Consider the following 27,084-nt stretch of genomic DNA (forward strand, 5'->3'; position numbering starts at 1 on the left):
AAGTCGTTGCCTTGCCTAGGACTTGATGGCTGAAGGCCAGGCTACCATTGGCTACTTGTAACGTGCACCAACTGCTATTGGTCGCGCTCTCGATTTGCCTAGCCTACGACGGCTTGTTTTAGTTTCGCTTTTAATTCGACTTATTTGTTTTCATTCCACTTTTCTTTGGGTTTTTGGTCAGTAATGGCCAATATTGAGTCGGAATTGAATTGTAATATATGCTTGGATCTTTTAAACGATCCTCACCATTATCCTTGCGGACACAGTTTCTGTCTTCGCTGTATAAATGCGCTGAGGAATAGTGAAATATATGCCTGTCCGGATTGTAGAAGACATTGTCCAGACAGGACAGACATTGTGAAAGACTACAGACTGACAAATATTTTAGAAGCATATCGACAAAGTGGAAATGCTAAGGTAGGCTACGTGTTTCGGTGAACGAAGACTTGCCTATGGTCTAGTTTTTTCTCTCACACTTCTCTCTTCACGGCTACTGTCGTGTGACTTTAGGAACGAGGAAAGTTTTGCAGTAGCCTAGGCTGTGTTACAAACCACCCCGATAGTGGGGTATGTTGTAACAAAGGACCACCTTGTATTCTCAAATCAGGTCTATACGTTTCTTGCAGAAATGTGTACATTTGAGTTGGTTATATCTGAAGTACACAAATGTGGGTAGTCTATTTTGAAAAAAAGTTACAGGATTGTAGCTCAAAAATTAAGAGAGTTACAGGTGCTGAAGAAAAAAGTGTTACAACCATACCCAGTCTCCCCTACTGGAGAAATAAGGAGCAATAGGTCAATTCAAGAAATTGTCTTAATTAAATAACCGGAGAAGCACAAGAAAAGCTGGAGTTATTTCGCTGTGACCTTAAATTGATTACAATCACAAATGTCAGGTAGCATTGGCATTTATACGCCAATCAAGTGGGTTTGGGATCTTACTGTCATCTCAAGTGCTTGGCCTACTACTTATTTCAGACAAAGACAGACGAGTGCAGTGAGAAAAAATATCTGAAATCTTAAGATCTTAAGTTGGACGTAAATTGGATTTAGGCTGAGGCATGAGTGAAGCTGTTTCTAAGGAATTGAATTTAAGAAATAGCCTACAAGAAAATGCTCAACATTTTTATTGATGATAAACTGAGCTTAATTGTCTAATTGTTAGACATACTAAACAAAGAAGATATCTTATTTGGATTTTTCTTTTCCATTTTTCTTTTAGGCCTATAGACCTGTATGCTTTAATACAGAACTATGTAGACCATTACAAAATTGTAAAATTAACCATGTTGAATGTTTTTAAGCAAAATGGTGTTTGTCCAGTGATTACATATGTGAGTGAATTCACTGATGTTAATTTTGTATTTAGCCTACAAAGAACATATGCCAGCCTTCAGCAGTATGGCTGGGGAGACAAGAACCCGGAATTCTTCTAGTCATTTTACTCCTGATGTTCATTTCTGCATATGGTGAGTCTCTCTCTCTCTCTCTCTCTATCTCATGGAGTTATTTTGTTGTTGTTTTTCAAATTTTTATCATACTGTTACAGTAAATTATGTAATGCATTATAACATGTTTACATTCTCCCTCTGAAAAGCAATGTTTCGGCTACAAAGAACAGAACAGGCTCTTCAAGATTTTCAGATTTTGACAGACTCCACTCATCCTGTGACCTGTGAGTCTCTCTCTCTCTATCTGTCTCTCTCACAGACACACACACACACACACACACACACGTTAGGCAGTCCACTGTGAGCGAAGATGACAATGTCTCCGATTGGGGGTGGGGTGAATGTCCAGGGATGCTGTCCAGGATTCTGCATCATGTAGAAGGAATGTCTTCAGTGATGTGGGTTATGAGACGGGACCGCATTATCTTGGACAGGGCATTTCCAGCTCCAGAGACAAGGGATATGCCATGGCTGTTTCCAGGGGCGCAGGAGATATTTTGAAAGTGAGGGGGACCAAATTGTGAACACAAACCCATAGTGAAATCAGATTTCCAGATATCGGATCGCCACCTCTGGCCCACTTTCGACCATCATATTTTAAACTTGCCAGAATATTAAGATAATACCATTGATTGTTTTCAAAATATTGTTTGATTAAAATTGTCAAAACTGTGAGATGAGCACAACGCCAGATCTGCCCTCAGACCAGCTTCTTGCTATGTGCTATGTGCAGTTCTACTAATTGTTTTAGATTTATTTTACACTACTTGGGCCAATGGTAGAATACTCTAAAAGCAACATGATGTTGATATTTTATGAAGCCATGAATGAATCATCATGCCTATGATCCAAACATAGACTACATGATCAAATAGCCTAGTTAGGCCTACAGTACCTAAATTGTCTGGTATAAACCAAATCAACTCTCCACTATGTGTCTGCAGTTAATATTTATGCAATGTTAGAACATGTTGGCTTAACAAGTTACCAGTCCAGAACACACAGAAAATTGCAACAGAAAGTTGCCTTTATAATCAACTATTTGTTCCAACAGCATTTAAACAAAGCATTTATAAAATTGAAAAAAATATATATTACATAAGAAGTAAAATAAAATACTGTAGTAACTGTACCACATTATCCCAAGCTTCAAAGAGCTCCCCATGTCTGTGACAGCCAGACGTGACACCGCTAAATTCTCAGCTTGTTTATACCCCACACTGAACGCGTAAGAAAGGCCCATCACTCTGGGGTGTGGTCGCCTACTCTCTGGGATTTATGCACCAAGGTAACTGAAGTATCCAATTTGTGTCTTGAAATGATGTTTGAAATAAATGTCTTAGAACAAAAACTTTGGGTAGGCCTATATACTTGTATTTTATAGGCTAGTGAAAACGAGTTGATCAGTAGGCTAGTTGAGTTTGTTATCAATAAACATAACAGCTAATGTCATGTTGAGCAGGAGATAGGCTACCATAAATCCTCAAATTATGCCCGGGATTGATTCTATTTATAGCCGGACACAGGGCTCGAATTATCTTTTTGTCTTTAAGGGGGTCTCTCTATCTCATAAAAAGTTGACACACCCCGCATAGCCTAACAAGGCGATACAATGAAATAGCCTAGGCGCAAGTGGCGCTTTTGCGCAGTACAGTATATGCGCACGGTAGGCCTAGGCTTTACCTTGACACACGCATACAACAGACATAGATTTTTCATAGAAATTGATTACTTTTAATTAATTTCAACATATTATTGATTATAATAGTCCATATCTCATTTCAATTTCACAATACAAAGAAATAGACTAAACGATTCAGTCTGTGCCATTCTCAATTTCACAACGTAACTAAACCAGACCACCGTCTCAGATAGGCTATCCTCAGTGTCAAACACAATAATGCATGTAGTGTAACTTATACACAGGGCAAAAAGCACTAACTGGCAGAAATGAATAAAGCCAGCCAAACTATGTTCTAGTAGGCTAATGTGTTGAACCGTGGAAAATTAATAGACGAACAATTTTGGAGTTTGCACTGAGATATTGTCAGGTAGCCATTCAATATTCCGACATCAGAGATTGCTAACAGGTGTTTCAAAATAGCTGGGAACTTTCCGGAGCTCTGAATGGCAGAGGATAGCTAGATCATCAGACAACACAATCATTGTAGGCTGTATTATGGGCCATAATGTATGGCTTTGTCAATCAACATAGAATAGGTAAAGCGCAAGTTTAACAGCAAACAGGACTTTTCAGCACGTATCAAACCACGTAGGCTAGCCCAATGAACGCCTATGCAAATAGACAAAACACTTACATCAAAGCAGGGTGACTTCTTCAGATTCGCGAGTGCTGTCAAATCGATACGGTTTGCTCATATAGTCTAGTGGTGTGGTGGTGAAGTGTCATGCTGCGTTCAAGAGCGTAGTGTAGGTCTACGTCCCGTAGTAGCCTATATTTTAATTTAACGTCTTTAATGGTAAGAGATCGCACAGGGATGGATAATGAGTGGTTGTTTAAGATTAAATTACAATGCCAGACACCTTCAGATATGAGAGACCCCCTCAGGTTTTTGACTTTGTTGCTTTCATGGGTGCCAGTCCTCACTCTATGGGAGCTCGGCTCCCTCTGGCTCCCAGTAATTCGAGCCCTGATTAATAAAGTCGTTTTCCTACCATGGGTCTCCAACACACGTTCTCAAGCTCATTGTCTTGCCGCCCCTTTCGAGCTAATTGCCAGAGGCTGAAGCCTACTACATTTAATTGTTGCGTGGTTCAAGGCATTCCAGCCTACGAATTTAATAAAAAGTAGCCTTCTAAATCATGCATAATTAAACAATAACTCAATTTAGGCTACTTGGCTACGCAAAAAGGTTTCTATTACAGCACAACCCCTATTCAATGAATGACTGCCTTGTCTCGCAATAAACAGCGGTGGAAATCCCGACACTTTTTCAACTGCATGAAACATAACAGTGAACCATCAAATATCTCCCAGAGTTCAGTGCCCATCAGTCCCAACATTTAGCCATATAATCTAACAGTCCAAAAGTAAATTAGATCCCAAACCAAACCGAAAATGCTTTTGATGGCCTACCAGTATGCCGCTCCAAACGAAAAGCATCTCTAATGATGGTTGTTAGTAGACAAACTGGCTTCAGATATCCAACAGAGTGAATATGAGATTGTGCAGTCTTACAGTACTGTAGATGGCTGTGGTTAGTGATGTGATGCTGTTAATGGGGAGTTTTACATAGTTAGCGCAAACCCTATAGGTTATTATTTATTTAGTGTATACACTCAAAAAAATGAAAACTGGGTATTGTTTGTTAGAAATAAATGAAACATGATGAAATAACTAAAACTGATTAATTAGAGAGATGTAGATAGTTGTTTTAATTAAATCCAAATTAGATATCAGGAAATTTGGAGGAGTTTAATTCATTTCTGTTGAATAAACACGTAACAAGTGATTTGATGCAATTAAATCTCTCGCGCATGCTCACTTCACATCATCGCGTGACATCAAGGCTGAAGTTTTTGGTCACGCTCATGTCATGCTGTGTAGAGACGTTGGTGAACTGAACTGGAAGTGCGTTGGAAGCGACAAAACGAAGCTAACTGGTGAGTAACCTACATCTTTTATCATCTGCGAGTAGCATTTACAGTTGGTGCTAAGTAGATCGTAATTCTGTTCGAAACTGTCAAAACTTTGACCTAAGTGAGTATTTGAATGATATTCCAAGTATTTCGTGTGATTTGTTAGTATCAGCTAGTCACATGTCTAGATGGCTAACCGTGTTCACGCTGCTAATGTAGTCAAATCCATGCAGCCTTACAGAAACGGTAGTTGTAAGTTAAATTAAAAAAAATTGTCGGTGATATTACACGTCAAGTTAGGTTAGGCATGACTGCCGTTCTTTTAGACTAGTTGCTACGGTTGTGATAACGCTGGCGTTTTGCATTAATGAATAGCTAATTCAGAAATGAATGCAAAACGTGTTGCAGCAGGTGGATGCCCTGCTATGTTGGTAGCTACAGTGTTCAAACACGTTGGGCATCAGGCTCTGTTTATTGTGACTGAGGAGATGTGAACACAGCAGCAGTTAAATGTATTTTTGGTGTCGTTTGTGACGTTCAAGTGTTGTTTATTCTATACTTTATATTTTATATTTGACCCAATGAACTCATCTTTTTTTAATTTTGTTTTGAATTTCCCCTAGGCATCAATAAAGTATCTCTATCTATCTGTCTATCTATCTGGCGTATTTATCCTAATTAATATATGGTAATGACGCAAAAGTTGCTTTTGAAATCATTATTAATGTGCCCCACCCCTTTCAGATTTTACCAGTGTTGCCTTGCCTGGCATTCAGGCCATGCCTCATGTGGTAAGTTGGATTCAGCAATGTTGTTGTTCATGAATATGATTGATATGTTAAAGATTAAAGTTTTTAGAGATTGTTTTGACAAAACTGTTTTGGTAGAAAAGTATTCAAAGCTTTTGGCTTAGCCTGAAGCACAGGGTGTGTGGAATAAACTGTGTTTATAACCTGTTGTCCTTTTCCTAGATCTTTCTTTAGGTGGTGTTCTATGCTGTGCTTCACAGTCTAGCAGGTACAAATTGTTACAACACTGTAAATTATGCCATGGTCATTATGGTAGGAATCCCTGTTACCTGTGCACTTATGCCAGTTGTCCATGTAGTTTCAGGACATGGAATAGCTTGAAAAACCATGTTTACCGAGCTCATTCATTACCCTCACAGACAGGAACAAAATTATTGACCTACAGTTGTCAGTTTTGTGATTTTGCTGAGCTTTCCTCAGAGGAAAAATTATTTCATACATATCAGAGGCATGTACCAAGACAAGTTATGCCACCAAATGTTATAACATTGGAGATGAAGGTTTTGGGTTTTAAGTGGTATTAACTTAGTGTTGATTTTGCCTTTCCATACTGTAGGTAACTAACTTGAGTAGGAGGTGACCACCAAAAAAATCCTGATGTTTGATATTTGATAACTTAGTTATTTACTGTGATTGCATTTGCCTTCTCTTTTTGATAATTAGGGCAATAACTGAACCGAACTGGAATTGAGAATAATTCAAGATGGCAAACTTGCGCACAAAGCAACGAAGTGTTGGGTGTTCTGAAGTGAGTATAAATTCTTTGAAGAACAAACGGCAAGGTCCGCATCATGCTGCTTCAAGCATTAAAAAAAAATACAGAAAAGCTGAAGTTAACTATTGTCCTCAACACCCAAGAGGAGAAACAGTTTACAGGAAATGTTTTGGAATTTAAATACTTAGCTTGGTTCTTTTTGTTTCCTTTGCACTTTTACAGATCAATAATGAGTTTGCTCGAGTCACAACAGTCCCACTGGAATTAAAGTTTCTAAACATGATTCTAGATAAGTACTCAGACAGCTTGATGAAGATGTTCCACAGCAAAGGTGGAGTCCCTGGCCGAACCATTCGAACCATCATGCAACCCATTTCAGAGGTTGTTCAGTCAGTTGCATCAAATTGAATTTTCTTTTTAGTTATTATTCTGTGCATAGATTGTGTTGTGACGTCATGCTAATGTAAACATGTATTTATTTCTTTTGTTTTCTGTTTGTCTGTGCTTCCAACAGAACATCATTGACGTCTGAAGGGAGTGTATCCTCAAAGTGCTTTGCGTCTACTTGAATGAGGACCCATTGCACCTTGTCAAGAAATACACTGTGAGCACACGTACGTATACGGCTTTTAAATTGGTCACACACACACTTTACTTTCTCTAACACATACTCTTTACACACTTATACTTGGCCTCATGCCATCTTTTGCACATGCTGGTCAATAGTCTGACATTTGTTACACATTAACCACAGTTGCAACAACAACACACACACTTGCCTTAGCTTATACCCAACACTTCAATGTTTCCTTTAACCTTATGTCCATTGTTTTTAAAGAAAAATTGACCTGAACTGACCGTGATGAAAGTTAATGTAAATAAAAGACTGAAACATCAGCATGTATACTTATCAGATATGGTTGAAATATTATTTGGCCAATATTTAGACTGGTGGTGCAAATTAGACTGTTGGGCCGCACAGTCTAGGCAATAATTGGGTAGCATTGTAGTAGTTTTATAAATAAGTAATTGTTTTTATTGGTCTTGCATAGGACTGTGATAGGTTGGCAGCCAAAAAGGATATGGAGCAGACAGTAATGGGGATCTACAATGTTTGCCATGAAGGACATGAACTAGACGATGAGCCAGAGGACATCAGGGTCATCATTGAAGGTGTTGAAACCATCTGCTCTGTGATGAGTGTGGCTGTGGCAACGGCTATGTTGTTTGGATTAATGTACACATTGAACCTTTCATACCTTCGTGAACTCAAAAATTCATTTGAGGTTATACAGAAAGTGTTCTTCAACTTGGATGGACAGAGGCTTTTGCCAAAGGTACAAGCCCTTAAAAACAAGATGCTTGAGTAAGTTACCAGTAATCTGTGAACCATGTCATTCAGCGTTCATCTTTATTCATCATATTTTTTCCCCAACAAGCTATTATGTGATGTCAAACAAAAACTGGTATAACAAAAATTGTAAAAGTAGAGCTGAAACGTTTTATTTCCTATGTGGACTGTCTTCAACGGTGGCCTACACATTCTTTGAGTCCATTGATTTGACGCTTTGCAGTGGAACTGTAAGGCTGTTGTGACAAAATGTAAAGTCTTGATAATTTATCTGCCCTGCCATTAAGTCTTATTTCTATTTTTACCTTTTTGTGAGGATTGTATGGATTTTGACAGTAAAAGAAATGCAGCAGAACTAAATGCAGTAGTGTTTGAGGCGTCAACAACACTTTAATTATTAATACAGTTATTAGTAAGTTTAAGTTTGCTGCTAAAATGAAAATGATAACTGATTTCTGGTCTGTGACTATAAAATAAACACCTTTTTTTGAGAATTCAGTTGTAACTGTTCACTTATGTGTGAGTGAGGAAAATTTGATTTAAAGTAAATAAAGTTGTCCAGTTAACATAAATGGTATTAGTTTGTGCAACATAACAGATTAAGTCTAAATTACATGCTTAAAATCAATTGATTCAACAAGACTCATTAGTTTTGAAATAAACTACTCATAATACTTTGAATGAAAGTAATGTTTTTCATTGGTTGAGCTTGACTTCTGCTCTTTGGTCCTATTTACCTGTATTAGGTTCAAATTACATAATTCAAATCTGTGGAAATAGGTGTCATAGTTAAATTAAGTAACCCCAACAAATCATTTTTTTGAGTGTATAAGGCTTTTTTTCCTTATCAAAAGTGAGGGGGACGACGGCTGTCTCTTCAGCACTGCGTGGGACACATCCCCCACGTCCCCCGTGCCTCCTGCGCCCCTGGCTGTTGCCACACACAGATTTGTCCCCTTTCTTCTTGTAGATGGTGACAGTTCTTCTTGAGTGATGGTTTCGCTTTGCCAACTGTTCCATATCAACTTGTAGAATTGTCTTGCCAGTAAGTATCCTCTGTGTTTTAAGAGCTCAGCACGAAGTCCATCCGGTGCCTGAGCGTTTGTTGTTTTTTAGGCTTCTCACTGCTGAGAGGACCTCTGAAAACTTGGAAGTGCATCAAGGATGGTGGCTGATGGGAAGTGTGGCAGTGCTTCCATAACATCCATAACAGGTGGAGTGGTTGTGTTTGCTTTATTAAGAAGAGAACTGAAGTGCTCTGCCCAGCGATGAAGGATTTACTGTTTGTTTTTGAAAAGTATCAGACCATTTTCTGACCGTAGTGGGGTGAGGTTACGTAGTTGTAGACCATACACTGATTTCAGTGTGTTATAAAAGGCATGATTGTTGTTGGTGTCTGCATAGCATTGAATTTCTGCTGCTTTCCTGATCCGCCAGGCATCCTTCATGTGCCTAAGTTGTCTTTGAGTCTCAGCTTGTATAGTTTTCCAGTGGTAAAGATTGGTTGTGGACTGAGGGTTGGAAAGAAGAGCAGAGTGAGCTTTCCCTTTGGTCTCCAGTAGCTCTTCTTTTATGTCATCAGAGCTGTCATTAAACTAATCCTGTTGACTCCATTGTGAGAAGCCAATTGTCTCAGCATCAGCCTGCTAGAGAGTTCAGCTTTTTCCACTCTACATCTGCATCAAAGATGCCATCCTGGGAGTTATTGTTCTCCAGGTAAACTAGTCCCTCTGCCAGCCTTTTCTGGAATTGCTCTGTGAAGTCCTGTGAATTCAGGGCCCTGCAGTTGAGTTGTTTTCTGGGTAGCTGTTTCTTTTGTGAAGAAAGAATTTTCATACAGAACTTAGATCTGATTAGCCGGTGATCTGTCCAGCACTCAGCACCATGCAGGGCTCGGGTTTATGGACATCACTTTGGTCTCGTTGTCTGGTGATGATGGATCGAGGATGCATCCATGAAGTTTTGTACTGGTTTTTCATTTGGAAAACTGTGTTTGTTATGATGAGCTGGTGTTCTGAGCATAAAGACAGTCTGAGGCCGTTACTGTTGAGCTTGCTGACACCATGGTGTTTAATAATTCCTCTCCAGAGCTGGGTATTTGTACCTACTCTGCCATTAAAATCACCCATAAGGATGATTTTGTCAGAGAGGGGGATTCTGGGGAGTGCTGCATCCAGGGTAGGAGCATAGGTCAGGCAGGCAGGAGAGTGGCAAAGCGGCCTTTCATAAGGGTAATGCGCCAGGTCATAAGTCGTTCGTTAATGCCTTGGGGGGGACTCTGGGATGTTGTTTAGTAGTCTACTTATTATTGTTAAGCCGGCTCCATGTAGTCTTCGTGCGTCCTTGGGGAGGCCCTTCCAAAAGAAGGTGTAACCTGCACCCATCTCTGTGAGTGAGTCTTCACCTGCAAAGATGAAGCATCGTCTCCAACAATGCTACAATATCAATGCTGTATTTGTTGAGCTCATGAGGGCAGCCCAACTGTGAAGTCTGTTTGTCTCAGTCTAGGAGTCTAGGAGGGGTATACGAACATTCCAGGTAGCCAGGTCCATAAGCAGTGCATATTTTCTTCTAGTTTTCCGACTGCAGGAGAGGATGCCTTGACGGCTGCAGTCTGCCGCCCAGGGTTAGAGGAACAGGCAATGTTTAGGTCACCTTTTCTAGACCCTTACCCATTGAGGGATAAGCAATGCGAGTTCTAAATAGGACTGCTCAGTTGCGTGGGAAGCTGCCGAAGGGGGACGGGGGTTGGGGGTTGAGGCAAGCCTGTGCAATGAGTAGGTTTAAAGTGAATCCAGGGGGGGGGGGGGCAGTTCCTTTCTCCACTGCCTTGGCCACATTCAACAGGCTCCAGTGGCAAGAGCTGAGACTCAAGACAACTTTCATATGGGCGTGGTTGTGTAACGGAGGTGAACTGAGCTAGCGTGCTAGTTGCCCATGTAAATCCTCACACCCCTAACCTTAAGAACGCTTCTAACCGCTGAGTTGGAAGCCTGGGCTTTTAGCTCAGTGGTTAGAGCGTTCGACTCCCATGCCGGTGTGTGTGGAGGTGTGCGGGTTCGAGGGCCGTGAGCGGTGGACGAATTACGACCTTGGTTACAGTGGTGCCGTGACCCGGATGGGAGTGAGGATTTAGGGAGGTGAGTGTAAAGGAGGCGAACTGAGCTAGCATGCTAGTTGCCCGTGTAAATCCTCACACCCCTAACCTTAAGAGCGCTTCTAACCGCTGAGTTGGAAGCCTGGGCTTTTAGCTCAATGGTTAGAACGTTCGACTCTCATGCCGGTGTGTGTGGAGGTGTGGGGGTTCGAGGGCCGTGAGTGGTGGAAGAATTACGACCTCGGTTACAGTTGCAGGGGGCTGTTTGGTTCCCATAGCAGAACCCTGGGATGTGTGCTCCCAACACAAGGTTGGTGATGATTTTCTGTCTGGGTTTTTCTCCCATAGCCTTAGCCGTACCAAGGACATCCACAAGGCAGTGGAGCTATTTACCCATAGCTAGGACAGTGGTTGATGGGCGCCAGGTTGACATACACCGATGGGCCTGGACCCCACAACTCTGGGGCCTGGGACTGTGAGGTACCTAGTTGCTATGTGTGGACGCAGGGAGGCACAGTAGAAGTCTTGGTGGTGGAGAGGCTGTGTACTGGCAGAGGATGCTTTGCTCGTCTTTTTGAATCTAACAAGACTAGCCAGTGGCAGTGGCTAAAAGCAGAATAGCAAGCAAGCAAACTAGCAAGGAAGCAACCTACACACAGCATGCAGCATACACTATCTGCTACACCATTGGACTGAACTGTGTTACACACAAACACACACACACACACACACACACACACACTTGGTCTTTCCTTATTTTGGTCAAATTATTTTAAACTAAATAAATCTTGTAGAAATTGAGATATTCTGTTAAAATGTTGTTAAAATGTATTAATCTGGTACATAAATGAATGCATTAAAAGTTGTTTAAATGCTCTCTCTGCACAGCTTGCACTGCAAAGCTAGAAGGAACAGAGCATTGTTTTCAAGATTCTCAGATTTTAGTGGACTCCTCTCAACCTGAACACGTAGACGAGGTAATCTTTTTCTCCTTTCTTCAAAAATATCCACATTTTTATAGAATCTTTTCACTCATTTCCCCACATCTAGTAATCTTTCTTCACACAAACAATAATTTATTTTGTATGCACATTATGACTATGACATGTTCTGTGTGTGTGTGTGTGTGTAGAGGAAGTCTATGGATATATCAATAGCGATACTATATGGCACATCCCTAATGTACATGCATGTGTGTACTCGGTTTCTTTCTAAATGTCTCCCATTTCACCCCCCCCTCCCCCCCCCCTGTGGTTTCTTTTTCAGGTTGCTGCCTCCCCAGGTCCTCTCCTCCTCCTCTTGGCTCCTCTGCGATGGCTTTGGCTGCTGGTGGAGGGTGTGGTCATGTGTGTGTGGTGGCTCCTCTCTTCTCTCATATGGCTGGTCTTCCAGTGTGTGTGGTTGGTGTTTGAGTGTGTCAGGCTTGTGTTTGTGAGTATTTGGGAGGTGTTTAGGTCTTGTTTTTGTTTTATATTTGGTTTTCTGATTCAGTTCTTCAGTATTTTTGTCTACATTTGTGGACTTGCATCTATAGCAATATTCAGCATAGGGTATCTGAGAAGTGAAAATCAAGCAGCAACTGGGAGGTAAGATTCATGATCCTCTTGTGTGTTCTCAAGAGCATGATGGACTGTTGGAGTGATGGAGTCTTATGAACCTGTTCATAGATCATTAAGAACATAATGCTAACAGATACATTTGTTCTACTCTCTCAGTGTAAGCCTATCTAGTCGAGTTGACACACTCAAAATGTTGGTTGATGATCAATTGGCTTACAAATAATTGCAATTTAATGATCTTTTTCTGTTAATTTTATGCCAATATTACAGCCTGTACAGCCCATATAAGGCCAAATCACCAGTGACTTTTGGGCAACTCTGAGTATTAATGTGCTCTGTCTTAACATTGAATGTGTAGTGTACTGTAGTACAGGACATTATGTTCAATACAGATGTGTACCGAATGTACCATGCAGTCTTTAACAGTAATCAACAGTAGGCTTTTTGCGTGCAGACCATGTTTCATAAATCGAGTCTCCACACAAACATATTAAGTGGCCATATGTCAGTTTAGTTAATTAACAAAAACATTTGACAGATTTTCAAAGCACCATTCCTGCTTACATGTGTTGAGCATGTCATTGTCAGTGAACGTTATATCTGTGTATATATGTTTTACCTGTAAAAGAAAAAACATTATGCATATTAGTTGTTCATATTAAAATATATTTATTTTATTTGGCCACATTGAATCACAATACTAAAAGCAAAATTTGAAAAAAAAAAGTTATTTTACTTCTCTTTTGCCTACAGAAATAAACCACACTAATAATGATAAATCAATTCCGTTTTTTCAAAACAGTTTTGTGGTTGAAGCATTGTCTTTTGACTTGTTGACTTGTTGTTTGACATGTTGTACTGAGTATGGATATTGGTTGAACTGTGTGAGTCCTGTATATACTTATCAAGCCTTGTGATTTTCTTGGAAAGTTTAGCACACTCTGTTAAATAAGAGAAGACAAACTAGGAAATCTTTTTGATTTTATTGAATAAAAAAGTTTATTCTATTGCATTAATTGACATCATTATAACATCATTTGTCTATTTAAAAAAACATATTACAAATTGGTTGTTCATATTAGGAAAGATTCAGGAATAGTCTCCTTTTTCAGCAGTGTGTTTACTGTTGGATCTTCTCCCGACCTGTGGCATTGTCCTCTTTTGTCATCTTCTCCAACTGTTCTGTGGAATCTGCTGTTTTGCAGTTGATGGGCACTACCCTCTCAGAGATGGAAGGCATCTGTTTTCCTGGTGCTTCAATGTGAAGCTTTCCCTCTGCCAAACTGCAGGTCACAGCCTCAGGAGTCACCCCTTCTGGGAGATCAAACTCCCTCCTGAAGGCCTGGACCCTGTAGGAGTAGGAGCCTTTTCCATCTTCGTGTCTCTTCTCAGATTTGCCGCTCACTTGTAGCTTGTTGCCCACCTGTTTGACTGACAGCTCTTCAGGAGAAAAATCTTTAGTGTCCAGCGTCAAAGCAAAACCATCTCCCTTTTTCTCAAGGTTGCAAGGAAGTGGATGAAGCTCCTCTGAAGCTGGGATTTGGTCAATCTCCTGGAAGATGTGGTGCTGAAGTTTCTTCAGGAGCTCCAGACTGCTTGGCATACCTTCCATGTTTCTCAGCATAAGATCTGTGTGAATGTCCAGATGTCGGACCTGAGGCCAGATACTGCGGACGGGCCAGTAGAAGTCCACAAAGGGGCCGAGAGAGGGCTGGAATCCGCGAAGGCTCAACATCTTCAGTGAGAGTCGGGAGTTCTTGCTGTGTTTACTGCTCTGTAGCCTTGGATTTGTCTGTTTGGTTTCAGCACGGTGAGCTCTCACTGCTTTATATACCGCCTCTTGAAGTTCCAGGCAGTTCCTGAATATTCCGGTCAATGCCAAAATGTACCACTGTGTGTCACCCTGGAGCATGGGGCTGATGTCACAGAGATTCTAAATTTGGATGTGGTGAGCAATATGGATTCTTTGCATATTGGTTCACCAACTCACAGGATGTGACACAGATAGATAGATAGATAGATATATAGATAGATAGATAGATAGATCCCTAAGGGGATATTCAAGAAAAAGTGGGCTTATTTCCTTATTTCTATGAATGGAAGAAGAATAAGCAGTCATGGCTGTAATGTCTTGTTGACATCTAAAATAACTAAAACTCAGGGACACCGTGTGGTTTATTAGACTCTCACGTTATCAACTGGCTTGATCTCTGTTTCATAGCCTACATAAATTAGTAGGCCTAGGCTACTAAATGCACCAGTACCATCTGCAGGAAACTCCATTCATAATGGTGATGGCTGTAATCGAAAAAATCAAAACAACATTGAATCATCAATTCTTGCTGCCAGCTCCTGTCTTGCATAGGCTGCAGCATTAAAAAGACGATTAAAAACTCCTTCGCCCTCTGGCTGCTCTGACATGGTGCTAATTAGTGCTAATTACAAAGTTAACAGTTAACAGGTGCTATGTGATTTGATGATTTGAACAACAACACGCTCTGCTCCCGCCTAAAGTGGGATGCGGGCCTAATTTGCATAGCAATACAGATATCTCTGACGTCATTTTGCCTAGTCAAAACTCTAATTCAAGATATCTATAATTACATTTTGACTAGACAGAATAAAAGTAATAGATATCTCCAATTTCAGATATCTCTAATCAAAACTCATTCAAGATATCTATAACTTGATAATAGATATCTACAATCAAATTATGACTATCCCTAACTCCAGTTTGAGATATCTACAACGTCATTTTGACTAGTCAAAATTCCATTTACAGATATCTGTAATTCAGTTTTGCCTATATTGATATCTATTATCAAGTTATAGATATCTTGAATTAGAGTTTTGACTAGGCATATCTGAAATTGGAGATATCTATAACTTTCATTCTTCCTAGTCAAAATGTAATTATAGATATCTTGAATTAGAGTTTTGACTAGGCGAAATGACGTTTGGGTTCCACGATGGACTTTTTGTACAGTGTGAGGTATGAGGTGAAGTCAGGGACATGCGCATCCGCTTTCAGTTCCTCGGGAGGAGGATAAACCCTCTCTTGCTCATCTATATGATCAGGTCCTGGGACGACCATATTTTCGGGACAGATGAAGTTAGAAAAACCGTCAGTATCTAAAATGTCCCTAGCCTAGGCCTACTGAAAGTCACATCCGTCTTCCCAATATTCGCTGAGTGTACATGCAGCCTATAATTCATTTTTTTAAATGATTATTTTGTTTTCGGAACTGTAATTGGGTAATTGTTATTTACTCAATCAAAACAACACAACTGCTTTTTTATTGATATTACCTGAAAAACACAATTAAAAAACATGACTTATGTTTTTTGTGACCCCCCCTCCTACACTAAAAAAAGTTGGGTGACCCTCCCCTCAACAAAGAATAAAAAAACATGACCCTCCCCTATTTTCCTCCGGTGGTCCATTCCATAAATACCGAACGGTCCCTTATTATTGTTTACAAAAATTTATTTATTTTGGAAAAGAGCTCATAGGCTGTATCGTTTTCAAGACAGTCTATGTTACCCATATCTGGGAAAGTATGATGTGATCATGCTTGCATATATCTTAGGTCAGCCTTTATATTAGGGGAAAATACTTTGTGCTGCATCCATGCCACCTGAAGCATGCTGGTAGAAATATCTATTCAAAAGCACAGTTGATCTGTGCATGGCATGACCAACTTTTGATTCTTTGATTCTGAAAGCAAGTTCATTATTTTGGGCTGCTATAGAATATATAACAATTTCAGCCCAAAGTTGGATAACATGTAGAATTTTTGCTGCAATTTCAAAACCGGATTACTCGGGAACCATTTACTGTACAGAGGTGTTCGTGAGATATACCACCGAGAGTGTGGAGATAGACGAAGCGCTGTGTGCACAATGGAAGATTAAATGGCATGTATATCCAAAGTTAATTTTTTTTGTGAACCGTTTATCACAACACCTAGCCGCTAATATCATGGGAAGGCTCAGGTTCTGCTCTTCCACGTGATATCTGTGTAATTTATGTGTGATAAGTACTCAGTGAACAATTCAAAAGAGAATAATGGGTGTGAATTTGGACACATTTTGCATCCGTTGGCCACAAGGGGTGGCCAGAGTTTATGTTGTGGTGGCCACGGCCACCCCTGGCCACCCCTGGGTGGCGCCCCTGTTCGGGTGGGAGGAACGTCGAGAATGGGAGGCAAAAGCTGGCAGAAATGAAATGACAATAAGTATGTGACGGTCCTAAATGTGACCGCACATATTTAATGCCCGAACGGCACAGACTATGGACTATGCCGTCTTATACACGCGCACATACACACAAATAAATGCAGACACATTAAACAATGTCACTCGCGCCAAATACATGGAAATAACACTAAACACAAAGACTATTTATTATGCGTAACATTTATTTCGTACAGGTTGGTGCAACTTCTGTGTAAATGTTTGCGTGTTATGTTACCAGCTGTGGTGGCGTCCTCTGTTGTTTTCTGACTGTCCGGCAGCAAAGGGGTGCCGTCGGGAAACAATGGACTTTTAATTGGGTTCCGGAGGGAACTGGCCACGTTCAAGTGGGAAGCGCCAAGGGGGGGAGCAGGGCAATCCTGATCAAGTTGCTCTGTATTTTCATCCCTATTTGTACCGCTTTGAATGTGTTTATTATGTGATGTTTATTTGAGTATGTTATTAGTTTATAGAGGAATATTATAATTTTGTCTCAGAGTCTGTCTTGTGAATTATGTGTTGTTTGTTGTGTGTTCACCTGTAATTAAGAATGGTGCTGGTCACCTGTATATATGTTCACCTCTGTCAGTCTTAGTGAGTGCTAGTCTAGTCCTGTGTGTTTGATGTGTAGGCATCACAAGTACAAAGTTTCACAAAGTAAAACAATCAAATGAAGATGCCGACCTCTGCCTTTGCTTCTCCCATATATTTATACATTTTTCGTCGTGCACTGCGTTTAAAGTGCCAAAATGAGAAGGCAAAAGGAGATGAACACAGTAAAAATGTAAAGTGGGAAAGTAAAAGTAGAGCAGCAGCAGATGGCGCTGTGTTGCCTTTTTATTTGGGCACTTACAGTTGTTTTCAGTCGCTTTGGTGCATTTCCCGAATCTCAAATAGTTTATGTCTCAAAAGGAAACATGTATTTATGCCAATGGAAACATCGGTAGTCTACAATCCTTACGCCATTGTTTGTGAACAAATGTCATGTCGTCAATTTTACAGTTTGCAGTGCAATGCACAAGGAAGCATATTTAGGTAGCCTACTTTTATTTTTTAAAGTTACATTATTGTGTGTGTCTTTTAGTACATTGTGCAAAGGAAAACAATGAAATAATGCCTATTTGCAGTGTTGTATAAAGTACTAGAAAGCAATACTTGAGTAAAAGTACAAGTATCGTACTAGGAAAAGACTTTGGTAGAAGTGAAAGTTACCTTTTAGAATGTTACTTAAGTAAAAGTCTTAAAGTATCTGATATATACTGTATTTAAGTATCAAAAGTAATTTTCTGATATTTAATGTATTTGAAGTTAAAGTAAAAAGTAAAAAGCAAGCTTTATTTTTTATTTTAGTTTTATTTTGAACTTTTATTGTGAACTTTATTTTGGCTTTCTTATAGTAAAGCATAAAGCATACTCAGGGTTCCCATATCTTCTTAATCTCACTCATCAAATCAAAATCACATTCTTCTCTAGGACTTTTCAGGCACAATTCTCTTAAAGGAACACGCCACCCAAAATCAGTAGTGATATATGTTCTTACCGTAACTTTCACGAGTTGAGTCGTACCTCTCCCGCGTCGGTAGGTGCACTCAAACGCTCTGTCGCGCGGCGCGAATGTGTTAGCATGTTGCTATGCTAGCGGGCTCTGCCGTGGCCGTACAGAGAGGAACATAGCAGTATTCAAACACCTCCACGTTTTACCTACTTAAATAAAGTTGCACGAGTAGTTGATGAAAAATGTTAGGGCACACAACATGAAACGTGACGATTTTCCAAGCGAATAAACATGAGAACTACAATGTGTGGCGCAATAGCACTTGGGAGTACTTCGACCTAGCGTGGTAATATTATTAACACCTAATTGTAGATCCTATCCACCACAGAGTTTAGAATCCATGCTGGATCGACCCTCAGCCTCTCCCTCCCCTCTGAGCGAGAGAGGCACACACACTAGAGATGCGCTGATGGGCTATTATTTCAACCATAACTGCATAGCAAAACTTATCATCCATCAGCCATCCATCAGCACTAAAGTTTGTTGACCAATTTTCAAAGCTGCACTCGCCATCCGCTGGTTGTTTTAATGTAGGCTATATGGGTGATGCAGCGCTGCTGACGTGAGGCTAGAAAGCCCTTGCCTGTTCTAGAAAGACTGATCTAATGCAGCAAATATATTAAAAGGCAAAAGTCATACATTGGCTAGGCCTATCCCCAGAATATCAGCAGCAAACTCAGTCTCTGTCGCGCAAAACAGCGAATAGGCATTTAAAAGAGAGACAGAGAGTGATATGACTAAGAAATGACATCGGGCGATGGCAGTGCGAGATGTTCAGAACGTAAGAGCTAAAACTTCTACAAACTCACTATAATCCACAGCGGAAAAATAAGCTAAGAAAAATAGTCGGAAAACTTAGATGTGTAAGGCAAGCAAGCAAGTTTGGCGGTTGTTACTAAACATGTGAACATGCACGTTGCATTGTTGTGCGGTGGACTTTCAGAATGAATGGAGTCGGAGTTTCTTTAATATCGAGGCGTCATATTTGTCCGATGGCCTGCTAGGCTATAAAATGAATTGCGATGTCTGTCTGAAAAAGACGCGCTCGTGCAGTCAAAATGAATGGGAGTCTTCAGAACAGGCTTGTCAGTCAACCTGACATAACAGTGTGTAAAGTAGCCTATAATGTGAATGACTTGTTATTTTATCAAGGATTTCTTTCTTTTTGCAAAAAATAAAGTAGCCTACAATAGGCATTAATTAGTAGGCCAGGAGCATGCTGAAATGATGTGGCAAATTGCGTTTTTTATTACAATGATACAATTGTAAAAGGACGTGACCGAAGCTGAGGCAAGCCAGGCAATAGGCCCGACGGTAATTGTAAAGCAATTTACAAAAGATTCACTGAACAAAAATGCTGATGTGGTACATGAAAATGTAGCTAAAAATGTGGAGAATGCAATGCAATCAAGCATTTTGGACGATATATTGTCACAAGCTGGCAGAATAGGCAACAGGCCGATGTGCGTTTTATTTGGAGACTGTTTTGCGCGACAGAGACTGTTTGCTGCTGATATTCTGGGGATAGGCCTAGCCAATGTACGACTTTTGCCTTTTAATATATTTGCTGCATTAGATCAGTCTTTCTAGAACAGGCAAGGGCTTTCTAGCCTCACGTCAGCAGCGCTGCATCACCCATATAGCCTAGCCTACATTAAAACAACCAGCGGATGGCGGGTGCAGCTTTGAAAATTGGTCAACAAACTTTAGTGCTGATGGATGGCTGATGGATGATAAGTTTTGCTATGCAGTTATGGTTGAAATAATAACCCATCAGCGCATCTCTAGTGTGTGTGCCTCTCTCGCTCAGAGGGGAGGGAGAGGCTGAGGGTCGATCCAGCATGGATTCTAAACTCTGTGGTGGATAGGATCTACAATTAGGTGTTAATAATATTACCACGCTAGGTCGAAGTACTCCCAAGTGCTATTGCGCCACACATTGTAGTTCTCATGTTTATTCGCTTGGAAAATCGTCACGTTTCATGTTGTGTGCCCTAACATTTTTCATCAACTACTCGTGCAACTGTATTTAAGTAGGTAAAACGTGGAGGTGTTTGAATACTGCTATGTGCCTCTCTCTACGGCCACGGCAGAGCCCGCTAGCATAGCAACATGCTAACACATTCGCGCCGCGCGACAGAGCGTTTGAGTGCACCTACCGACGCGGGAGAGGTACGACTCAACTCGTGAAAGTTACGGTAAGAACATATATCACTACTGATTTTGGGTGGCGTGTTCCTTTAAGTTCAAAGAACAAACAGCATATGTTTAGAGCTGACATCAAAGAAAAAAAACAGAAAGAGAAATGTCACTTTTGTATGAACTTCAGGTAAAAATGAAAAATAAATAACTTTTTTCTTTCAAAAATATAAATTACCTGCTTGTAGGGAGAACAGTTTGGTCATGTGGTATGAGCATTTCTAGGGCTTACTTACTCCCCAGGTCACTATCTCACTCTCTCTCTCTCTCACACACACACACACACAGGCCACCTATGTCCAGCAGCTACTAATATGCCAGTCATTAGTTGAAACTGTGTCTGTTCATCTTCAAAAGAAGCTCATCATTTTCAGTGGTCGACTGGTTGATCTGCTGCTCAGTCTCTCCTGGCCTCTTTCTACCATCCGTCCTTCCTGACGCTTGTGTTTACTGTAGGGCCGGCTCAGCTATCCGTATCTGAGAAAACTTTTTGGAAAAGACGGGCTATAGCCTATGGACCCAACCAACTCTTTTTGGGAGGGGAGAACTCCCTCACATAGGCTACAACCCATGCAGAGGCATTGCATTGGTGTCATGCACAGAATGCGGAACGTGTCCTTAAGAAAAGATAGACCAACGTGCCTAATGTCAATATTTTTCCCCTCGACCGGCCCAAAAGTGAAGCGGCCCACCGGGAATTCTCCCGATTGCCCACCCCGGGCCTGATTCAGTCTTACTGTTCTTGGACTAAAGACAAGTCCTGAGATGCTAAATAGCCTTTCACAGGCCGCTGAGGCAGGTAGCGGAATGTTCAGCTTCACAGAAAGCTCCCAATGTACAGAAACATTTCTTGCAAATACGGCCACGGGTGTATGACGTTATATTCACCACTACCCTGTTCACCGAGTTCACCACTATCGTCGGGGTGGTCGTCTATGATAACGGGAGGTCCTCCAGGAGGTGCTTGTGCTTCCATGGCGGTTTCAATTGTGCGTCCTCCTCCTTTAGCAACAAACAATCGCCAAACCTCCCTTATTGCAGTCGCACACATTTCTTCTAATTTTATGTTTTAGTAACGAGTAACGAAGATGCTTAGTGGAAATTTAAATAGCGAAGTAAAGTAGCCTACAGATACGTGAAATTTCTACTTAAGTACAGTAACGAAGTATTTGTACTCCGTTACATTACAACACTGCCTATTTGTTTTATCGGGTAGCCTAGCAGAGACAGTTGTGTTCTAAATAGGCTACTATTCGGCATTTTGACAAACATGACATTAGCAATCGAAAACGTAAAAGAGCAGGCACAATAAGTTGCATGGATGCACAAAAGTATTTACAGTTTGGGAGAAGCACTTACCAATATTGGGAGAAATTGCTTTTATGATGTGCACAAGTGATACGATGTATAGAGTTTGAATAAGCAGTTTTGAGAGTTTCAATTCGGGTCTGAGAAATGCACCAACGCAACTGAGAAAAACTGATAAACCTAATAAACAGGTGCAACACTTTTAAACGGCTATAGTCTACATTTAAAACAATTTATTAGGTAGAAATGATGCCACATGTCTAGTTCTACATTCAATTTATTAGGTAGAAATGATGCCACTTCGAAAGCTTGTTTAGATCCAGTGAACCTGCTGTCATGGAAACGAAACGTCACACTTAGGTACTGTAGAATGTTCTGTGCTGTGAAAAGGTTTGTGACAACTACGTAATAGAGCTCTGATGTCACATAGGAATCATAGGAATGTTGCCGTGGTTTTGGAATACTAATAAACACAGCAGAATATGGAAACAGTCAGTTGTATCAGATAAGCACACTTGAATTTGTATACTTTTGTTGAGCAAGAAAAGTTCAGACTTTCTATCGTTACATTTTGGTAAGTTCCTTTGTAAAGACATTATTATGGGAATTGTAGGCCTTTTTGCCATGTAAGCAGGCCAAGACACATAATGGTGACGCATCTATTGGAAAGAGGGCTAATTTTAGTGACCCTAAAGAATGAGGACAGACAGATTAATTTAATCTGTATGGAATTTCTCCAAATATAAATGAGATCATTATTAATGATAATGAATTATGTGTATCAATAGACATGTACATGCTCTAGTGTGAAATAAATTGTAAAGACATAGAAATGGCACTGTAAGTCTTAAATCAAAATCTCACATTCAACTGTAGGAGGACCAGAGAGGTGACCAACAGAAAGAGAGAGAGAGATGGAGAGGAAGAGAGAGCGGAAGAGACTTCAGCAGGCAAGGCAAGAGCAGCAGGTGGATGAGGAGAGAGAAATACAGAGGCAGATGGACGTCAGGGCCAAACAGAAGGCAGAGAAACAGAGAGAGGTGGCAATAAAGCAGCAGGAGTTATCCCATGACATCAAACAACTGAACGATTTCATCCAAAAGGTGTCAGAAACAGACAAGGAACTGCATGAGATGGTAGGACACTTTACACGCTACTTCAACTTACATACATGCTTTGGAAGAGAAATGACTTTAAATATGGTGTTGATCAATTTGTTTATCTGCTCCAGCATTACATTTTATACTAAATATTTGTCAGTACCAAATTCCGATTTGTTTATTGTTCATTAACACATTGCACTTTTGCTCATTTAATTGTATATTGCATTTGTACTTGTATGTTTTAGCTGGCTTTTCATGGTTATTGACAACCATATTTCCCTGTGTGGAGGTAAATAAAATGCTTTCCTAACTTTTCAAAAGGCTCACAAAGAGTTGGATAGACTGCGTAAGCTTGAACTGTTCTACCAAAACAAGAGAAGGAAAGCCCTCGAGAGAAAACAACAAATGGCAACATTACAGATTGAGCAGAGGCAACAAAGAGAGAGGAAGAAGGAGGAAGAGCGAGCGAGAGCTCTAACAAGAGATGTAGAAAGACTGGTTGGCTCGGATCGAACAGGGCTGTGGGGCATTGGCCAGTCTTATGGATGTGCAGGTGATGAAGAGAAGGTAAGTGTCTCTAAAACAATAATTTTATTTGTACATCTTTGCAACATTCATGTACTCTGTGCTTTATCCAATTAAAATGGTCAGTATAAGCCATTAAAAAAATAATTTCCAATTGCAGAGGGACATGGAGAGGTTGAGAGAGATTGAGCGAGCTCAGGAGCAAAAGCTACTGATGGAAAGATTGAAACAGGCTGAAGAAAGAATTCTAGCCTTGGAGAGGGAAAGGGAGACACATGCAATTGAGCTGAGGTCAAGAAATCAAGGTACCAATAAGCAAGAAATGGAGATGAACCAGCTCAAAAACCTAGAGAGAGAAAAGGAAAAGTTGGACAGAGACAAAGAGATACAGAGAGAAAGAGAACAATTACAAAAACTGGAATTGGAAACAGAAAGACAGATACAGAATAAAAGATTGAGAGAGCTGGAAAGGGAAAGAGAGAGGTTGCAAAAGATGGAGAGGCTGAAAGAAATGCAGAGAGAAAGGGAAAGGCATATACAGATGGAGAACCTGAAAGCATCAGGAAGAGAAAAAGAGATGAAGTTGGAAACAAGGGGGAAATCGGTTCATACAGGTACAGAGAGACAGACAGAACTAGAACCCCAAAAAGAAGTGGATCCGATAAAGCTACAGAGAAACAAAGAGTTGGAGACAGAGAAACAGAAGCAGCAAGAGATAGAACAGCTGAGCAAGCTAGATAGAGAAAAACAAAAGCAGAAAGAGATGGATAGAATTAAAGATTCGGAAAGAGTGAAGGCAAGACAGCAAGACAATGAGAAATTGGAAGGAATCAAAAGACAGGAAGAACTGAAGAAGCAATGGGAAGAAAAACAGAGAAAAATGGGACAAGAAATGGAGCGAAAACTTCTTCAAAAAAAGGAAGAATTGGAACAAGGTTTGAATGAGAGACAGCAAAAAATTGAGGAGGAGAGGCAGCAGAGAGAGAAGGAGATGGAGCGTTTGAAAGAGATGGAGAGAGATATCAAGAAGAAGGGAGAGATGGAACTGAGGGAGAAAGAGGAGAGACTCAGGGAGATGGAACTGAAGCAGCTGGAGGGGGTGAACAAGAAAATCAAAGAAAAGGAAGAGTTGGAGAGAAAACTCAAGGAGGAAGAGAGGTTGAAAGAGCAGGAGAGACATAAAGAGAGGCAGAAGGAGATGGAAGAGCTGAAGAAGCTGAAGAAAGAGGAAGTGTTTGAGAGTCAGGAAATATTGAAGAAGCAGTGGGAAGTGAAACAGAAAATGATGGAAAAAGAAATGGAGAAAAAGCAAAGAGTAATGGAAAGAAAGTTTCAAGAAAAACAAAAAGAAATGAAACAATGTTTGAGTGAGAGATCGCAAAGGATTGAGGAGGAGAAGCAGCAGAGAGAGAAGGAGATGGAGCGTTTGAAAGAGATGGAGAGAGATATCAAGAAAAAAGGAGAGATGGAATTGATGGAGAAAGAGGAGACACTCAGACAGATGGAACTGAAGCAACTGGATGAGTTGAACAAGAAAACCAAAGAAAAAGAAGTGTTGGAAAGAAAAGCCAAAGAGGAGGAGAGGTTGAAAGAGCTGGAGAGCTCTAAAGAGTTAGAGAGGGAGAAACAGAAGACAGAGAGAGAACAGCTAAAAGTGTTCAAGACAGAGGAAGAAACGCAGAAAGAGATGGATAGATTGAACGACTTGGAAAGAGAAAAGGCAAGAAAACAACATCATGAGAAATTGGAAGAGATCAAGAGACAAGAAGAACTGAAGAAACAATTGGAAGATCAACAGAAAACAATGGGGGAAAAATTTTTGGAAAAGCACAGAGAAATGGAAAGACAACTTCTTCAAAAACAGAAAGAAATGGAACAAGGTTTCAATGAGAGACAGCAAAAGATTGAGGAGGAGAGGCAGCAGAGAGAGAAAGAGATGGAGCGTTTGAAAGAGATGGAGAGAGATATCAAGAAAAAAGGAGAGATGGAACTGAGGGGGAAAGAGGAGAGACTCAGGGAGATGGAACAGAAGCAGCTGAAGGAGTTGAACAAAAGGGCCATGGAAAATGAAAATCAGAAAGAAGATTTGGATAGAAAAGCCGAAAACCAGAAGAGAGCAGAACATGAAAGACATATGCAAATGGAGGTGGAGAAGCAAAGAGAGAAAGAAAGAGTTTTGGAGGAGCAACAAAGGGAGGTAGATGAGAAAAGATATCAGCTGCAATTACAAGAAGCTTCAGCGGCTGAAGAAAAGGAGAAACTCAAAGAAATTGAGAAAACAATGACATTGAAAAATAAAGATATGCTAAAACAGATGGAGAAAAGCTGGAGACAAACAGCCCGACAAAAGGAGGAGGAATGGGATGCAAAATACAGAGAGATAGAAAAACAGAGAGAACAGGCAGAAAAGGATGCCATCAATGAGAAAGAAAGATTACAAGAGCTAAGGAGGGAAGAACAGAAAAGACAGATTCAAATTGAAAAAGAAAAACAAAAAGAGATAGAAAGACTGATGGATATCCAAAGAAAGGAGAATGAGAAGAGACAGAGAGATGTGGAGATGAGAGAGTTGGCTAAAAAGAGACAAGAAAAAGAGGAGAACCTTAGGCAAAGCCAGAGTGAACAAGATAAAAACACGGCTGACCTAAAACAAACAGAGGAAAAGTGTACAAAAGTAGCCCTGCAAAAGGATGATGAGTGGAAAGAGAAATGCAGAGAGATTGAAAAACAAAGAGAGGAGGCAGAAAAAGAGGCAAAAACGAGGGAAGAACAGGTGAAACACCTTGAGCAAGAGAAAAAGCAAAGTCAGATTCAAATAGAAGAGGAGAGACAAAATGAGAGAGAAAGGCTCCTAGAGATCCAAAAAATGGAGATGGAGGAGAGCCTAAGAGAGATGGAACAGAGAACATTGGAAATGGAGAAAAAAGAAGAGAAAAGACGTCAGTATATTGAGGAGAGAGAAAGAGAGATGGAACAGAAAAGGGTGGAGATGGAGAGAAAAGAAGCTGAGAAAAGAAAAAGAGAGATGGAGCAAAAACAAGAACTGGAGTTACAAAAGGAAGAAGAAGCAGAGAAACTGAAGGAAATTGAGAAAAGCATAAAAGAAAAATGTGAGTCTGAGCTTAAACAAATAGAGGACAAGAGAGAAAAACATCAACAGCTTCAAACTGAAGAGGAAAAACAAAGAGAGTCACAAAGTCTACTCGAGATCCAGAGGAGGGAAAATGAAAATAGGCAAGCAGAAATGGACAACAGAAAGTTAGAAATGGAAAAGGAAGAAGTGGAAGCTAGACAAATGAAAGTGGAGGAAGAAAAGAAGGAAATAAACAGACAAATGGAAATGAGACAAAAAGAGACAGACAGAGAGATGGAAAGAACAGACACTGAAGCAAGAAAAACTAGACTGGACATTATTCGAGAACAACAACTAGAATTGGAAAAACAGGACGAACAGGACGAACAGGACAGACAAAGGGAGCTAGAAATGGAAAGAGAGAGAGAACAGGAAATTCAGAAACAGAGGGAAGAGGAAATGGAGAGAAAGAGACAAGAGGAAGAAATGCAAAGACAAAAACA

At 40.4% G+C, this 27,084-nt stretch overlaps 2 protein-coding genes and 2 long non-coding RNA genes across 4 annotated transcripts; 3 read left to right on the top strand and 1 right to left on the bottom strand.

Annotated features, from left to right (window-relative positions):
- Nucleotides 1–107: 107 nt before the first annotated feature.
- On the top strand, nt 108–11,902 carry LOC143132650 (uncharacterized). The gene is made up of 4 exons (XR_012988347.1): nt 108–417; nt 1,370–1,469; nt 1,598–1,675; nt 11,372–11,902. It is a non-coding gene; the product is annotated as an uncharacterized LOC143132650 (long non-coding RNA).
- Nucleotides 4,988–8,420, top strand: LOC143132649 (uncharacterized). Its single transcript, XR_012988346.1, has 7 exons — nt 4,988–5,075; nt 5,796–5,842; nt 6,023–6,068; nt 6,524–6,608; nt 6,798–6,956; nt 7,090–7,189; nt 7,628–8,420. It is a non-coding gene; the product is annotated as an uncharacterized LOC143132649 (long non-coding RNA).
- A 641-nt stretch (nt 11,903–12,543) lies between the features above and the next one.
- LOC143132648 (heat shock protein 30-like) lies at nt 12,544–14,596 on the bottom strand. The gene has a single exon (XM_076292307.1). The coding sequence runs from the start codon at nt 14,492–14,494 to the stop codon at nt 13,703–13,705; it is 792 nt and encodes a 263-aa protein (XP_076148422.1). The 5' UTR covers nt 14,495–14,596; the 3' UTR covers nt 12,544–13,702.
- Nucleotides 14,597–22,794: 8,198 nt separating this feature from the next.
- On the top strand, nt 22,795–26,679 carry LOC143132950 (uncharacterized). Its single transcript, XM_076292779.1, has 8 exons — nt 22,795–23,016; nt 23,305–23,550; nt 23,669–23,874; nt 23,908–24,041; nt 24,144–24,823; nt 24,989–25,228; nt 26,198–26,447; nt 26,669–26,679. The coding sequence occupies exons 1-8, from the start codon at nt 22,795–22,797 to the stop codon at nt 26,677–26,679; spliced, it is 1,989 nt and encodes a 662-aa protein (XP_076148894.1).
- Nucleotides 26,680–27,084: the final 405 nt, after the last annotated feature.

The sequence above is a fragment of the Alosa pseudoharengus genome, unplaced genomic scaffold (genome assembly GCF_046254945.1).
Source record: "Alosa pseudoharengus isolate Yale_2024_CS ecotype anadromous, Long Island Sound unplaced genomic scaffold, YU_APseudo_1.1 YU_APseudo_1.1_scf_19, whole genome shotgun sequence".
NCBI lineage: Eukaryota > Metazoa > Chordata > Actinopteri > Clupeiformes > Clupeidae > Alosa > Alosa pseudoharengus.

Excerpts from the sequence above, each read along its gene's own strand:
- LOC143132648 (XM_076292307.1), bottom strand. The coding sequence starts at position 14,494 with ATGCTCCAGGGTGACACACAGTGGTACATTTTGGCATTGACCGGAATA.
- LOC143132950 (XM_076292779.1), top strand. The coding sequence starts at position 22,795 with ATGGAGAGGAAGAGAGAGCGGAAGAGACTTCAGCAGGCAAGGCAAGAG. Across the intron at positions 23,017-23,304 it reads ACAAGGAACTGCATGAGATG|GCTCACAAAGAGTTGGATAG; the intron begins GTAGGACACTTT and ends ACTTTTCAAAAG. Across the intron at positions 25,229-26,197 it reads ACGACTTGGAAAGAGAAAAG|GATGATGAGTGGAAAGAGAA; the intron begins GCAAGAAAACAA and ends GCCCTGCAAAAG.